We start from the raw sequence: 18264 nt of genomic DNA on the forward strand, positions 1-18264 counted from the left end.
TGAAATTTGATGAACATGTGGGGAATAAACCGGTAAATTTCGATTCAATTTATCGTTATAACTCTAAAACACGAAAAAAATGTTGGCTTGTCAGATTATAGACCAAAGAGAGAAACAATTCCAATATTTCTTTTACATCAAGGAATATGTGGAGTACTTCCCAATTTAGTAGTAAAAGCAAGAGGTGGATGCTGATCGACTCATCAACATCCTATTGAAATAAGATCCGCATAAGGAAAAACACTTCGTTAGTTATTAGGGTCAATATCTCTATTTAGGATATATATATTTTTTTGATCTTTTTGAAAAAATAACAAAATGACTGGAGTCTTTGGAGTGACAATTGGTATCATCTAGAAAACGTCAAGTTGAAATACATATGATTTTCAAATTAAGTTTCGAAGTGATTGATGCAATTCTCTTATGAAACCTTTGATTTTAAAAGTTATGGACCGTAGTACTTCTTTTCCTGGTTTTGGCCATATATATCATGCTCAATGTATGCTTTTCTCAACACTAATAACAATTGGTATCATCTCGAAAATGTTCAGGTCAAAATACATATGATTTTCAAATTAAGGTTCAAAGTGATTGTTGCAATTCCTTTATATATTTATATATAATTTAAAAAATAATATAATTTCAAGAAACCTTTAATTCTAAAAATTTTAGACCGTTATACTTATTCTGGATTTTAGCTATATGCCATACTCAATAATATGATGTTCCTAACACTAATAATATGGCGTGAGACTTGAGTCTCTCAACTCATAGGATTCCAAACCATATTTCAGAAAAAAAAAAAATTGAGCTACGAAGTAAGGGTATTTTGCTGGATGAATTAAAACGTCATAGCTATATATTGAACCCTACATGGTATATTATTTGTCCTTGCCATGTTAGCAGTAGCTAGTATATATATCACATAAATGAACGTATCTGCCATATAAAAAGTCATGAACATTTCACTGATTCACACACACGCACTTTTATCAGACATGAACTGCTGAATATATATATGGTCCGCAGAGGCACACGGATCTTATACATAACTAAGATAGCTAGCTTAGATCCCTCAGATCAGTTAATGACATTTCAACTTTGCTGTACGTTACTGCTAGCTGCACTATTGCTTTCATTTCAATTTCTCATTCCAAATTTGATTCCGAAATCTCACGTAGTTTGATTCACATCGTCTACTCGAATAAAACGAAACAGCTAGAATAGTAAGTGCGTATTAAGAGATATCCAATATGGAAGGAACTGTATGATATGAGAACATGTGTGGATTACAGTCGTTGATCGAAGCGATGGTGAACTCTCAACTGCTGCAGTACCAGAAATGGTGTGTGTGTGTGTGTGTATACCGGCCAGAGCCACATTCCCACTTAAAAGCAATCCCACCCCATTTCGCTCCCTACTTACACTAGTACCTACCTGTCTAAATTATACCTAATTCTATAAATTCATATACAATCAATTCTACTTCACCTGTCTATACCTTAAATAAACACTTGCATTTTACACGTACATTTGTTTGGATAGCTTAAGAACACGTCGTGTAAAGTTTTTATAGGTGAGCTAGCTGCATGAGTTCCTTTCCCTAAGCAGAAGCCATACTCTGGCTTCCATTAATAAGTATTTATTTGCATGAAAGAAAATATGCAGATATTTTGCAATATTATAAACATCACCTAAAGTGCCTTGCAAGTTATACAGATCGACACTGCTTGTTTAATTGTCTGTTTCTAAAACTTGGCCGGCAGTCCCAAACTGGATAAGGCAGAGAAATATTTAAAATATTTGGTTTAGGGATTTAGCATGTTGACCTGAACTCCTTAAGGTTCAATCCAAAGATAGATTCTTTTGTAACATGTTCGTACCGACTATATGATTTCTTCGGATCCACATTGCGCTTGAGGAAAACATCAATGGAGCAATAACCTACTTGAGCGGTTCAATGGATAGAAAAAATGTAGAATAAAGATGATTGCTTTCATGTCATGTTATTAGATTTGATAGTAACGACATGCCATTTATGATCTATGTACGTATAGAAGTGATCGAGGTTCGTGATCTATAGCTTTGCGAGTATCCTATCTTTGTATCATATGTGATTGTCAATGCGTTCAACAAATAAATGCAATACAGATCAAACACATAAGTAGTTCTTATTTTTGTGAACACATAGATGGATGGAGTGAGTAGCTAAGTGATGAGAGGGAGGAAGGGTCCACTTTGAACTAAACGCACCTAAGCCAAGAGCTACAAGTCAAGACCAACAAATTGGATAATTAACTACCCTCAACCTAGCTAGCTATATGTTACATACTAAAACATAAACTAAGATTGACCATTTTGGAGAAAACCCTTACATCATGAGGTCAAAAGGCTTATGAATCAAAGGTCAACAGACCTCTCCTTGGTATACCACACGTATGTAAATCAGTACCACATAATGCAAGTTCAAAGCTTATGAATCAATGAAGTTGGTACCAAATGTCGGGTAGTAGTATATATTCTTCCAAGGTCATAAAATCATAATGCAAGTTATATGTTTAACCAATGAATTAACATAGACATAGACTTGGGAATGGAGCAATGTAAATTAATAAAATGAAGCATGCCACGCGTGGCACACAGATAACACCTAATGGATGGTTATGTGCGTGCGTGTATATACGTGTTAGTATAACATATATACACAACGTGGTCCGTGTCAAAAATACTTAACCATTTCTTGTGATCTATTTTGCTAAGATATGCACGGTTGTGTACGAGAATGGCCTGGCTTATAAATGTGTTGACACATGTCTACATGCCCGAGCTTAGCAAAGAAATTAGCTAGAGGTTAAGAATTGGCATTGTGATGGTTCGAGTGCATGCATTTAATCTAGACAACTAATAAATAACTGGGAGAATTATGAACAATTCTCAGGTTCACCCCTTGGGGTGAATTAGTATATTCACCCTCTCTTATGATTAACGCATAATAACTTTTTAATTTTCTAATCAAACCATTCAAGTTGTATAATGTAATACAAAGATTAGTTCGGTAAAAAATCAATCAAATTGAAGACCTTTTAATTATTCATTTATATGAAATACATGGACGGTTCATCATAATAGTAGTAAGTGTTGTTAGAACCGTCCATTTATTTGATTCAATTAGATAATTAAACGATTTCCGATTCGATTGATTTTTTACAGAGATGATATTTAAATGCTAATTTAAGATATGCACCGTTGGATTATAAATTTATTAAGTAAAAGTGAGTTAATCGATAATGAGGGTGAATATGCTTGTTCACCCTAGGGGTGAACCTAAGAATTGTTCGAGAATTATTGATATGATTGACTTAATTTATAGATAGCTTGAAAAAAAGAAGAATGAATTTTTGAACTTGTTTAGAAATGGCAATGATGCATGAGACATAATAAATATGATGTGTTTATACGATATTTATCGATTATATCTTCTTTTGGCTAGCTACATAAAATATGTTGGTACAAAGGATTTCATATTTATCTATTATATTGCTCATTACTCACATAGATGAACTTATATTGAAATATAGCTATTTACATCGATCAATGTATTTAGTAACAGTCAGTTGTGTAACAAAGTAACAATGGGTAAGCTTATCATGTATGGAATGTTTCTAGGTGGCCGATATATAAGTTTTTGATAAATAGTAGTTAAGTTTTTAATTTAAAAATAAAAAAATACTATGTATTTAATGAAATGTCACGATCCATCTTTGAAGTATTTTATAAGCTAAAAGAAGATCGAGATACGTTTGTAATCATTTTCGCAAGCTTTTTATCACGCTCCACATTTCGCTACTATCTCTAAACGTATAGAAAATGCTATTTGCATTCATAAAATCTTATTGGGTTTTCAAGAGAAAGAAAAAACTGTGGCTACGTACTAGACTAAAGGTCAGAGAATCACATGCATACAGGACTCCACTCAATGAAATCCAACCCCAACATTAGGGAAGTGCTAGAGATCGATTTGCCAAGTGCTGGTTCGCTCTAATCGGTCAGTTGAATGGAGTACTGCACACACAAAAGTGCTTAATTATTGGTTCTGAAACTAAAGCCACTATACAGAAAGAAACGAGCTTTAAGATAGAAGACGATTGGATGACAGTTCATACATATTAGGTGGCTAAGCATGCTTTCCTCCTCATAATCAAACACATCTAAGTGCCCTAGTTTCCCTTAATCCACCAAAATCAGAAATTAAACACTTAAACTATGTTGTTAATGTGAAGCATATACAAATTTAAGCTTAAAAGCAAATACAGACCAGATGATTTACTCCACCACGATAAGGACACGTAAACGTACGTGGTGATGACGAAATGGGTGATGGAATGGTTGAGTAAGAGTGCAATCAAATTGTGTAGGAATATGGGAACAAATTAAATTTCTTATTAACTCTCATGAATTTACAACTTTCACATATGTATATATGTAGCTTAGCTAGCTGTTCCTTTAGGTCACCTATCTTTCACTATCACCCATTTTCTTGAAGCCAGACACACCAGAACACAATGTAGTTCCCACATCCTTTTCACAAACCAATGGTGGACCTCTCTCTCTCTCTCTCTCTCATTTTATATTATAATGGATTTGGACATGACATGGAGCTGGGAAAGGTGAGGACTTTATATAAAGGTGGGTATGGAGCTTTTGGGTCTCTAGGACAAGTAGTGTTGGTGAGCCACTAGCTAGCTGATCATCGAGAGCATAATTAGTTTATTTGGTGGTGTTTTATTAGTTATTAGCAAGATACTGTGGAATAATGGGAAGGCAACCTTGCTGTGACAAACTTGGGGTTAAGAAAGGGCCATGGACAGCCGAGGAGGATAAGAAGCTCATCAACTTCATTCTCACAAATGGCCAGTGTTGCTGGAGAGCTGTCCCCAAGCTCGCTGGGCTTCGCCGCTGTGGCAAGAGTTGCAGACTCCGTTGGACCAACTATCTCCGTCCCGACTTGAAGAGAGGCCTCCTTACAGAATCTGAAGAACAGTTGGTCATTGATCTCCATGCTCGTCTCGGAAATAGGTCACCACCCTCTATATGTTAATTCATTTCGTTTTTCTCTGCATTCATATATATCCAGCAATACAACAATAGTGTTGGGAGAGCATCCATATAAATCTTAATGATTCTTGTTATTTGGAATTGTTTGGTGGTGAACAAGCTCTTTTCACCTTCCATCATATAGTTTGAAGTGTTAAAATAGCTCATTTATAATTTGCAAGTTACGTACAATTGTGGTTTCTACTTTTCTTGTGTTCAATCATGAACTAGAAAAAGATGGTATGAAAAAGTCTCTATTTTGAAATGATAGTGCATTCAACAAGACAACTTAGTTGATTAAGGTTGACGTGAGAAATGACCTACAAGTATTCCTTCGGTTCGGGAAAGGTTATATTTTAGTCCAACGAGGGTTTGTTACGTGTATCATATTTACAAATCGCTTCTTCCACAGATTTGGTCTAAATAAAAGCGTTGGGTAACTTAGTTGTTTCAGCAGATTGTATGGCGCAATAATAGGTTTTGTAGCTTAAGAACATTTTAGTTATAGATATAGTTATAAATTGCTTGTCTAAGCATGATCATGTTTAACTGTTTTAGGTATCTGTGTATAGGTGGTCCAAGATTGCAGCCAGATTGCCAGGGAGGACTGATAATGAAATCAAGAATCACTGGAACACCCACATCAAGAAAAAGCTGCTTAGAATGGGAATTGATCCCGTCACGCATGAACCCCTCCACAAAGATCAAGATGACTTGATCAACAAGGAAACTATTATTTCATCCCATACTAATCAAGCTAACAATAACTTGCCTCAATCTACAACTGAAAATTCATCTTCAAACTCATCACCAGCTGAGAATTCATCATCAAGCTCATCACCAAATGAAAATTCTTCTGGAGACGACCAATCGACTTTAATTGATAGCATTTGCAACGTTGACGAGTCGTTGATGAACAGTCTTTGGGTGGATGAAACTCCGCTAATCGATGCATTGTGGAACAGTGATCAATTACCAGATGGAGCAAATTACATCGAAAATGACATGGGAGTGCAATCTAATTGGGAGGAGAATTGCTCATGGCTTTTGGACTGCCAAGACTTTGGCGTTCATGATTTCGGTATGGATTGCTTCATCGAAACCGAATTAAATGCCCTCGACACATTAGGGATGGAGAAAATTTAAGGCAGCTGTTATTTGCACTCCTAGTTTACACTATTCAATTTTTACGCGCTCGATCACTAGGGAGTGCAGAAGCTAACAGAAGTACTACATATAGTGAAGAAAGATTAGTAGTAACCCAGAAAAGAAAAAATTGAGGAAGTGTCAAAGCTTCAAATGTGTACATGTTACAAAGTACCATGTCTGCTGCCTCACTTTTGTTAAGTTCATTTCATGGTGTTGAACTTTATGTAAATTACTTTGCATGTAGAATAGTCTTGGAAGGTTGAGGTTTCTGATCACCAACCCAAAGAAACAGCAAGTAATACCAAACTGCTAAGAAAAAGATGTCTCTTAAAATTATATTTCGTTCTCCATAATTAAAATCGATGTTGTTATCATCTCTTACGTAAAAGTTAGGACACAGAACATTGTACTACTGGGTTTTTTGTTCATACGAAAGAAAGTAAAGATGAACTATGTATCTATTTTGGTGAAATTAATAAACGACAAGGGTTTAATTATTGTGATTACATTTCTTGAGAGATTAGGGATCATCAAATTGTTGGCCCTTCTGTTTTTAAATGGGATAATAACATAGGTCCCCCTCATCAACATTTATCATATTGTAATCTAAAAAATATAGAAAAAAAAAAGTTATCTTAAACTGCATTGTGAGCTTCAAGCTTTCAATGGTGGGTGGGGTTGCCTTGCATATGGTAGTGGACCGGTGATGATGGTTGTAGCTTTACTTAGCTAGTGGAGGTTTTGCCACCGTACGTGGTTGTGCTGGTTTTAGAATGTGGAAAATTTTTAGCCGAATCATCACATTAAAATAGAAAATTAAGTTGACGTAGATAATTAATCGGCGTACTTAATTCAAAAAATAAAATGTTTCTGAATTGCAGCCATCATCAAGTCAAGTTTTTAAATCTAAACTAAACTATACACATTCATCACGAACAATTAATGAAGTGATGATATCTCTTCAAAAAGAAATGAAGTGATGATATGCATCCCGGAGAAATGTGAAACCCTTGCAAGCTAGGATTGAGGTGGGTATTCTTTCTTCTTCTTAATTAGGGCTAATATTTATTCTAAAAGTTAAATTGCTAATGTTTACCATGCCAGTTGCCAGTTCCCAATATGACTACAAATTAGTTGGGTATTGGGATTTGACGGCCGTAGTCTGAAATCTTCGTAGTGCTACCTTTCCACTCAATTAGCTAGCTATAGATTCTTGACAATATTGTTAAGATCCAGATGTCAATACTTTGGTGCGCATGCACACTATTAGTGGAGTCTCCTTCAAAACTTGTCACCCTATCATCATTTTATTGATCTTCCAGGAGAGAAAAGTGATATACTCAGGTAGGTAGCTACCTAGCTCGCTAGGTCATGGAGACACTAAATACTAAGTTATCCAGTTTGTTCTTTACTGGTTATTTGTGGCTTCTAGCTAAAAGTCCCTTTAGCAATTAACTCTAATTTTGTTGGTTACAATTAGCCCTAGCTAGCTATAATATTGATCGAATGCCCCATTATATTACCATATAATCATATTATTATTGTAATGCACGTACGTATTTGATCGAGTCCTATCTAGATGATCCATGAGTCTTAGTACGAGAAAATAAATATAATTACCAGTACGTCGTCACTGAATTACCAAATTAATAAGATACACATCATGAAAACGATGATTAATTGCCACAAGAGATGAATGATTTGGACTGAACATGCATCTTTATTATATAACATCATAATTAAGATTGATTGATCTTATAATCATGACTTAGATATAGGTACCTGCTTAACGATTGGCCCTGAAATTCAACCTATCTAATCCCTTTAATTATTTCAGCGACTTGGTGATTAACAAGAATAATATCCATCACTTGCATAATCATGATGTCAATATGAATAATTTTCTTAGGAAACAAGCCAGTGAAACTATATGAATCATCACATAAACCAAGCTAATTAAAAAATATAAGGCATATCACCTCCTCTCCTCCAGGCGATATGGGATCTCACAGTTCAACATATTATTTTGATTATCTTCCTATATAAACTAAGAGTTTTATCAATGTGAATGAAAGAAGTGCGATCATACCAGCAATAATGCACCGGATCCCATCAGAACTCCGAAGTTAAGCTTGCTTGGGCGAGAGCAGTACTAGGATGGGTGACCTCCTGGGAAGTCCTCGTGTTGCACCCCTCTTTTTAGTTAAAAACAAATGAAAAGATCAAAGAGTGGAGATTGATGTGTCAACATTCACAACAATAAAGACACTCGCTCTGCCTTCTCTCTAGAAACTAGAGAGAGAAAGTAGATCTGAAACCATCCTCCCCCTTCTCTCTTGCCGAGATCTAGATCCAACCGGATCCTGATCTCTGGCTTGAGAGTCGGGGGAGCACTCTCTTGGTCGGGCTTCTAGTCCCAGTTCCTTTGTTGTTTTGTTTGCAGCTTATTTTCCCTTCCCACCTCTTCTCCGGCTAGTGGCGGTCCTGGAGGGGATGGTGGCTCAGGCTATTGGCGTGGCTTTTAGGCAGGGATGCGGCCCAGGGTTGGTGGATCTGTGCTCGATGCGGGTTCTGGCGTCTCCACTGGTTCTGGGATCGGGGAGGTGGATGGGAGCTAGCTCTCATGGCAGGGTCGATCCGGGTGAGGCTCTGTTCCTTTCTTCCGGGTTCCAGGGTGGTCGGCGATGTGGTGCGGTGGTGGTGCTGCCCTGGGCTACGGCGCGGCGGTGCAAGGCTACGGCACGGCGATGTGGGGCTATGGCGCAGCGGAGTGGTGTCGGCGGCGTGCGCTGCCAACCGGTTTGGTGTGCCACAGCGCCTCCGGAAGTGTGGTGGTTAGGCCGCGCATCTGTTTCTAGGCCTTGTCGGTGGTTTGTTCTTCGTAGTTGTTCTGTATTTAGTAATTTCTTTGTGCTCGTTGTTTTATTGTTAATAAGTCTATATCCTCTTGGATGGAATTGGTCACTATGGATTCCAGATTTGCTTCGTTCTACACCACCCCTAAACGATCTAACGCCCGTTGGCGGTTTATTCGTTCCCCATTTGCGTGTGGCTCGATTGCTTCGGCAAACACACACTGCTAAGTTACTCGGTGTCTCATGGGCATTCTTGAGCCCTATGTGTGTCCCAACCGGTGTTGAAGGAGGCAAGATGGTGCTATGGCGGCTATTTCTCTTCCAGCTAGGACATGGAATCGGCGGCAGTAGGGTTCTCAGAAGGGAGATGTCTTCCACTTGGGGCTTGATAGCTATTTCTGTAGGGTTTTCTTATTTCAATGTTTGCTGGGCCTGTGTGCCTCATTTGCTGGGCCTGTGTGCCTCTGTATCTGGGCCTATGTGCCTCTTTATCTGGGGTCTCATGTACCTCTTGTATTTTGTTATCTGGGGCCTTTTGTGCCTCTTTATCTTGGGTCTTATGTACCTCTTGTATTTTGCTTGATCCTTTGGATATTCTAATACAATTATTGACCAAAAAAAAAAAAAAAAAGAAAGAAAAGAAATCTATAATTTATGTATGAGTCCTCCATAATACAATAGACTTCTGAACTCGTGTAAATGACAAAACACATTTTTTTCGAATAATCTTACATTTGAATTTATAATTTATATAACATATAGAAAAAATGAACTTATATACGTATTTAAAGAAAAAAAAGGTGAGAGAGACCCTACACCTAAAAATCTCATCAATCCTCATCAAGTGCTGTCATGGGGTGTTCTGGTCTGGTCTCAAATAAGGAATGATTCGTGCAAAGTGGAAGATTGAATCATATGATTCTTATTGTGGTTTTTGAATTGAAACGGACCTTGTTTTCAATCAACTTGATCCTCAATATTTTAAGTCACTTTGAAAACGAGGTAAAAGTATTATTCCCATTTCCCACATGAATGGTAAAAGCCATAAAGGTGGCAATAAGATAGCGGGATTCTAAATCTGGTAGAATTCTCACGGAAATCCGTGTGAAATACATACACATTTGCAACTGATATCCGTGTGTATTTACCTCGGTATTTAATAACTATCATATTAATTGTCATTCGATTGTTTACACAAAATTCTGTCTCTAATAGAGTTTTTCACACGGATTTCTGTAGCTAATTTTTCTTTTCACACGGATATTCGTGTTAACATTTCACATAGATATTCATGTGTTATTCATTTCGCACAGATCTGTACCAAAAACTTATTGTAACGGAAATCCGTCCCTCCATAATTCACATAACATAAAAAATTAACGATTTCTAAACAAACCAATTTATAATACGTACAGAAATCAATGTGAATTGATATTTTCACAGATAATAGTGTGAAAATGTTTTGGTTTTTACACAGACATCTGTTACTGTTATTTATTCACACGGATTTCCGTGTTAAAATTTCACATAGATATTCGTGTGTTACTCATTTCACATAGAAATCTGTACCAAAAACTTATTGTAACGGAAATCCGTCCCTCTATAATTCACATAACATAAAAAATTAACAATTTCTAAATAAATTAATGGGCTAAATACTGGTTACTACCTTGTGGTTTAGGTCCAAAATCAATTCAGTCCCTGGACTTCTAATTTCATCAAAAACACCCTGTACTTTCAATTTTGATCTAATAGGTCCAATTCGTTAATATTCTGCTATGAGTTCAACTTATAGTTGGATTATTTGATGAAAAACTTTTTATTTGATAGATTTCTAATAGTGAGACCCACTCCTAAATTGACTATGCATGCCGCCTTAACACCGCATCATAAAACATAGGTCATATATGAGCCACGTCAACAAGTTAAATGACGCAATTATCGGAAGACTAACAGATTGGACCTATTAGATCAAAATTGAAACTGTAGGGGTGTTTTTGATAAAATTAGAAGTCCAGGGACTGAATTGATTTTGGACCTAAACCATAGGGTAGTAATCAGTATTTAGCCCTAAATTAATTTATAATACGTACAGAAATCAAAATTAATTTATAATACGTACAGAAATCAGTGTGAATTGATATTCGAGAAGTTTTAAATACACACCCCTAATTACTTAATACACACTCCATACTTAATACACCACCCATTTAATTTTTCGTTCTAATATTTTACTAAATACACAACCCAAAGTACCTAAAATACCCTTAATCTCAAAAATCATGAAATATCCTACTTTTTGACTACATTAAGGTTACTATTTAATATGATTAGTATATGCTAGTATATTGACGTTTTGTAAATGACCATATTGATTACTTGTGTTAGTTATTGAGAAATCCATAAAGATTTATTATTATTCCTTTTAAATAGATGCATATAAATAGGTTTTGTGTTATTTGACTCTCATCCACTAAACACCATGTTAATCAAGTATAAAATTATGAGTTGAACATTCAACCAAAACTATACCAGTAGTTTCTCCATAGTGGCGGAACTAAAAAGTTGTCATTAGAGGGGCCAAATAAATTAACAATTACAAGTTTTTTTCACCTGTGATGTTTTATATTAGAAAATAAATTGATTAATCATAACTCTTAGAAAAAAAAAAGGAAATTAACTAAAAAATGGGAGTAAAGCGATATGTTTTAAAAATATTTAATGCCATTGATTTTGAAATTCTAAATATTATGGTTTCTAACCTCATTTAATTACAATTTATTTAAGGAAAAATAAAATTAGATAGTTTCTAACTTTATTCTTGTATTAAATTGGAGTTTTTCTATTGGAACCTCCAAATTTACTCACTTGACCTCTATGTTTTTTACACCTCCTATCAAATTTTCAAATACTAAATTTACTCATTAAACCTCACTAAAGTTCCTCGAATAACCTCACTCATATAATTTACAAACAAACTAAGATCTTTATAGTAAAAAACTTAGTCATTTCAATGATTTAATTACTCTATAAATCTTAATTACATCTCCATTCCTTAATCAGACAACATAAATCTCTTATCCAACAAAAAAAAAATCAAACACAAGGTATTGAGTTTTAAAAATTAATAAAAATAAAATAACATGAACTATTATGTGATTTTTTTATTTACTTTTTCTTTGTTAGCTGTGCAAAAAAAAAAAATTAATCATTTTTTCTGAATGTTTCTCTATTTTCTATACCTCATGATTAATTATTTAAATATTTTTTTATTTAATTTTATTTGCTAGCTCTGTTTTTTCTTCTTCTTCTTTTTGCAAATATAATGGATAGATTTAGATTTAGGTCATAATACAATTTATTTTGTTCTCCCTGACCAATATGCGTTCAATATGCATATCATACATTTTTATCTTAATCATAGTTTTATTTCTTATTAAATATATATGAATGCTTTAATGAGTATGTAGTGAAATTGAAAAATGAAAATAGATAGAGAAAATAATAAAGAATGCAATCTAATATTATTGAATTGGAAAGTCTAGAGAAAATAAATATAACAATTTTTTTGGTATAATTATTGTCCTTAATAGTCATTTTATAGTAGGTTATATATGTAATTTAATAATTCATAATAGAGTGAGGTCAAGTGAGCAGATTTGGAGGTCCCAATAGAAACTCTCATTAAATTGGGAGGCCATGTATAGAAATTTGTTGTGTTTATCTAACTATTTATACATAAATAGAATAATATAAGGAAAATATGACTATTTTTTTCTTCTTCTAATGCATAGATGTCTGTTTTGGTCATTTAACCTACCTATAAAATCTAATTTGAAATATAAAATAATAGGGATGTGTATTAAGTGATTAGGGGTGTGTATTTAAAATTTCTCTTGATATCACACAGATAACTGTGTGAAAATGTTTTAGTTTTTACACAGACATCTGTTACTGTTGTTTATTCACACGGATTTCCGTTGATATTGTTGTTGTATAAATTATTGTGGGCCCAATTATGCTCATTGCACACGGTTATCTGTTAGTATTTCTATTTCACACTGATATCTGTGGCTTTTAAATACAGTAAATCCGTGTGTGTTGTTATTTTGCTAGTAGTGAACTCTTTTGATGTTTGTATACCATCCAGAGTTGAAAGCAATCGAGTTCAACAAAATGTGACAGTCTGTAGGTTTCAACTTCCATAGCAAATCCTTCACAACAAAGTGTAAGAGTTTATACCTATTTCTTTTCAGTTGTGATAGAGTTAGATGTTCTTATCCAAAGTAAAAACAGTAAGTAATTGTTTTCTCAGTGATAGTTTGCAGAGAGAAGGATTGTAATTTCGAGTAATGATGCTATAGATATATAGATGCAAAACTGTGAGTCTAACAATTGATGGGAAATACCTGAATTGGGTTCTAATTTTATTACTCACCTAATGTGAGTTAATTGTTTCCCTTTATCTCCCGATTGTTTTCCAAACCAATCCAAGTGTTTAATACTGGTTTTCATTTATTAGCTGTTGATTAAGTAGTATTTCCTTTTCATAATACGAATGTTTTGTTACAAAATAACACGTTTACTTACTTAAAATGAAAAAAATCATAAATTAATCAGAGACAACTGGAATGAGAGAAGGAAATAATCGGTATGAGAATCATTCCTAAATCATATCCATCCCCCCCTTGGTTATCAAATTAAAGGTTTGTTGGTGACAAAACATTCTGTAGAGAATTTTGGCTCACCAATGAATGCGGACCGGAGCGGGAACTGACCATTAATGATCGAGAAGCTTCATTTGAGAGTTGACTTGGAGTTTGACTGTCGGCTAGAAGAGGAAATGGGGGTATTTGCATAAAAGCCTCCTATGCTTAAGTTTGTAACTGTCTAAGTCGAGTGTAGTAGAAGGAATAAGAATGAGATGCATTACCTGGCCGTCGAGCCCTCTATTTATAGGTGAACGCTTACTTGGTCGGCAAGTCGTCATCGTTGCCGCACTTATGGTCGTCATATACCGCACTTATGGCTATCATCATTACAACACTTATGATTGTAATCATTGTGCACTTATTGCTGTAATCGCCTCTGTATTTAAAGCTGCAATGATTATCGTATTCATAGCCGCAGTCAAGACCGCATTTATATCCTCATTCATAGCTGGTTATTTGTCATAATTGCATGTGAAAATGGTTGACTACTCCCACAGGGTTATTTAGGAATCGATTTCTGATAATGAGGTAGGACCTACATCTATTCCAATAACTATATATGATAGTAAACACATGAATCCAGGTCCAATGGTGTTAGTTCAGTGGTTAGAGCACCCACTACCTAGGATCCAGGTCCTGGGTACGAGTCACCATAGGAGTAGGAGTGAAATCTTTTGATCATCTTTTAACAAAAAAAAAAAAAAAAAAAACTTGGAATTTAGGTATAAAAAAAAAACTTGGAATTTAGGTATTTTGCTGGAGCAGTACTAGTTATATTTTAGTATTAGCTACTTTTAGAGATGCTCACTAATGTGAGTGCTTACTTGCGAAATAAATCTAAATATAATTTGTAAGAGACAAAATTTCTATATTTAAATATATACTTCATAACATAAAAAAAAAAAAAATCTTATATTTCAAATAGAAACAAAGACCTTATGCAATACTCCAAATCTATAGAGAATTATGTTTTCTCTATATTAGTAGTGCTGCAAAGACTCCCACTGTACAACCACTCTTCCGTCTGACAGAACTGTGGCCGGATGTGCGAAAGGCAGGACGGCAATTGGGGGCGTAAATCGTCGGTGATGGAGGTGCAATGGGTTGCCGATGGTCGTTACTGCATTTATTTTTGCATTTTTCTCTTAATTATAAAGTTAATATTGGACTAATTGACTGAAGTTTTTTTTTTTTTTTTTTTTTGTTTTGTGTTTCTAAGGCTCAAATAACAGAATCAAACACCAAATCAAGAGTGGAGTTGTTGGGCTGCAAATTGAAGGCCCAAATCTATGCCATGCTGCCCGCTCAAAAGTTAAAGGTATTTACAGTTCCTCCCCGAATTTAACCTCTATTTACACCTCCACCTACACTCTTTTACTCTCTCTCTCTCTCTCTCTCTCTCTGCAAGTCTCTTTCGCCGATGCCCATACCGAGCAGAACAGAGTTCGGCCCAAAAAGCCTATAGAGAGCATCCTTCGTTCTATTCCTTCCCGGCGCAGAGAGCCAGGTTAGCCATCTGGTTCGCGATTCTTCTTACAGATCGATCGATTAGGGTTTCGTCTCAATTCCACTATGGGATTGTTCTATTAGGGTTGTATGAAATATATATGTATCTCTCTATAACTAACTGCAATTCGTATAATCATGAATTAGATGCTGTGAGATTTGTTTATAGCTGTGAATTTAGTTAGTTTGGTTTGGGGTTTTGGAAATAATGTCTTCTTAGGGTTCTTCCTGGTTCACCAAAATTGTGGTTTGTTGGTTTCGGCTGCCAGAAGAAATTAGATTTTAGCATTCATGAAAACCGTGTTGATAATTTAGGTGCTACTGTGGTCATAATCCTGATAGGCTTATTGGCACCATGAGAATGTAGTACATTAGTTTCCTTGTTTGAGGCAATGCTGAGGGAGGCTGGCAGCAAGAGTTGACATACTTACGCAATCCATTAGATTGGAAAAAGTCATTTCGGTCCACGGTTTTCTTCATAAGGTTGCAAGTTATCGGTGCAAATTTACACCACAAAAGAGATGTTTTCTATTTTCGAGAAAATACATGAGAAGAGGGATTGGTTAGTAGTAGTCCACAAAAGTTGCAATACTAAGTTGATTTTTTCCCCCTTTGTATCTCAACTGCATTATTATTCTCCATGCTTACATGATGGTACTCATCAAACTGTAACTCTTACATCTTTTATACATGTATATACATGCCTTTCTCTTTCAATTCTGGAAAGGAAAAACGAAATTGTCCGCTCAAATGAGTGTCTTTTACATTTATCGTCTTTCTTGATTCCATAATTTAAGTTCTGTTTTATATATCTTTTTTTTTTCTGCTTTCTTTTTTGGTCTGAGTTCTCATATGTCTTTATTTCTAATGTTTGGCACTCTTATGCTCTTTTCTTTTTCACTGCAGAACTATGCTTATTTACACTCTCAATGAGTTTAATGTTACTTTAACTTGACATTGATATCTTTAATACCTCTTATCAGATCATTTGAACACAGAGTTTTTCAAACTTTAGCAAGCAATGTAATCTGTGTAACAAGCAGGATAGATGTAGAACCTTTCAACTTAGGGTTGCAAGAGCTTGGAAAGATGTTATTTTTACAAAACTTTAGAGGAACTCCTAATATTTAGCTCCATGGTTTATACTGTAATAGATCTGCCATTCCAGTGAAGCTATAAACAATTGAAATCTGTTGAATGCTTTCTGCTTTAGTTTATGGTGAATTTGAATATCAGAATTCATCCTGCATATTTCGTGAAGGTTGAGTGCTTCGTTAAATTACAGTGATAGAGTTGTACATGCAAGTTCAAAAGTAAAAATCATTCACAATGATGTTCCTTCATAATTTTTGCGCGCACACACTTGACTTTTGGAGTTTGTCCAAGAGATGGGGGTGCTTATTTTGTCAGCTGCCACTTCCTTTAGAATGCATGAAGTAAAGATAGATACAGTGCCATAAAAGATTATATGATTTGTGACTCTATTGACTATTGAAAGTTTTGGAGTAATGAGATCAGTGAGCTGCCTGACCCAACCTAAATATGTAAAATCCGATAACCAGTCTATCAGTAATTTGCTATATTAGATTTAATGTTTTCAGATTTGTAAAGTTCAAGAACGAATACCCTATCCTATTATGGTTCCTTGATTCCCCTCATTCAACCAAATTTCTTGCTATCTTCACAGGCTGAAGTGTAATTGCTTGTTGTTTGTAATTTTGATTGTTGATTTCCTTTCCGATTTCTCGCGCAAATCAACTCTCAAATTTGCAGTTTGTAGCAACATGGATATTTTGCTTTACGATTATTCTCTTAAGACAGGCTTGCAGCTTTTCATTTCTTGTTCTCCTAAAAAGTGATCATTAGTATCCAAACTTTGAACCAATGATACTTTTATTTATTGTTATTTTTTTTATGCTCTAAGCCTGCTCCATGAATTTTCCAGGTATCTTATCAGAAAGCCTAGAGCGGTTCTACCATGGGTGATTTTAGTATTCAGATTAGCGCCAATTTGGTTAATAAGCTTGCTGATGACACTGAGAAATCAAAGAAGAAAACCAGAAGAACTAAACCTAAGGTACCCCGAGAGCCTCAGCAGCCCCAACCGAAAATAAGCCAGAAGACGGTTTCTGTTGATTCTGAACCATTCAAAGGGTCAGGTGCTAAAGGATGGCCTCTCCAGCCTCCTCTATACATGCCCGTACCCCCTCCTTCACAGTCTACCAATGCAGACTTGGACGCAATCAGATCTGTTCTCCAACAGAGTGAGAAAGTCGTGGAGCGTTTGAAGAAGCAGGAGGAGAACTTGGCACAGGAGGTGACACAAAGAGCAAAGGAGCTTCGTGACAAGGAGTTCAAGCTCCCATACCAGAAGCCTATGCCTTGCTTAGCTGAGAAAGATGCTTGCGTGGATTGCTACAAGGAGCATGGGAAGGAGGATCCTCTCAAGTGTGCTGGTCTTGTTAACAGTTATGCAGATTGTGCTCGAAAAGTTAGGCAGCAGGTCAGTTCGGGAAACAAGTAAATGCTTTAGAGGGATTTTTCTGGTCATATACGCGAGTGCAAGCTGATTTCCAAGATTTTTGTAGCGGAAAATAAACCAATTAATTGGTATCCCCATTTTTGGATTGCTTGCAGTGTTCTCATACTGTCGCTAGAATTGCACTGTCAAAGTCTTGAACTTTACGTGGCTGAACTGTTTTTTAAATTCACGAGTGCAAGTGGAATTGTTCACACTATCAAAAGTTGGAAGTTATCCTGTTAGCACTCACTGTCTGATGCAATCTGCCGGACTCGTTATTGCTAATCTTTTGTATCCTAACGTCAACTGATTTTCATTGGTGAACTGGGTTGGAAGAGGCACATTTGTGATGTGAGGAACCACAGATGCAGTCCTATTGTCCAATTGATGTGTGAAACCTTTGCCTTAAACCAATCCTTTGGACTTG

At 35.5% G+C, this 18264-nt stretch overlaps 2 protein-coding genes and 1 non-coding gene across 3 annotated transcripts; all 3 read left to right on the forward strand.

Annotated features, from left to right (window-relative positions):
* Positions 1-4654: 4654 nt before the first annotated feature.
* LOC133706444 (MYB-like transcription factor ODO1) lies at positions 4655-6602 on the forward strand. The gene is made up of 2 exons (XM_062131976.1): positions 4655-5076; positions 5667-6602. Exons 1-2 carry the CDS (start codon positions 4814-4816, stop codon positions 6238-6240), a joined length of 837 nt encoding a protein of 278 aa, XP_061987960.1. The 5' UTR covers positions 4655-4813; the 3' UTR covers positions 6241-6602.
* Positions 6603-8318: 1716 nt separating this feature from the next.
* LOC133707601 (5S ribosomal RNA) lies at positions 8319-8437 on the forward strand. Its single transcript, XR_009845214.1, has one exon. It is a non-coding gene; the product is annotated as a 5S ribosomal RNA (ribosomal RNA).
* A 6730-nt stretch (positions 8438-15167) lies between these two features.
* On the forward strand, positions 15168-18247 carry LOC133746411 (uncharacterized). The gene is made up of 2 exons (XM_062174598.1): positions 15168-15317; positions 17262-18247. The coding sequence occupies exon 2, from the start codon at positions 17295-17297 to the stop codon at positions 17838-17840; it is 546 nt and encodes a 181-aa protein (XP_062030582.1). The 5' UTR covers positions 15168-15317; positions 17262-17294; the 3' UTR covers positions 17841-18247.
* The last annotated feature ends 17 nt before the right edge of the window (positions 18248-18264 follow it).

Source organism: Rosa rugosa, chromosome 4, assembly GCF_958449725.1.
Source record: "Rosa rugosa chromosome 4, drRosRugo1.1, whole genome shotgun sequence".
Classification (NCBI taxonomy): Eukaryota; Viridiplantae; Streptophyta; class Magnoliopsida; order Rosales; family Rosaceae; genus Rosa; species Rosa rugosa.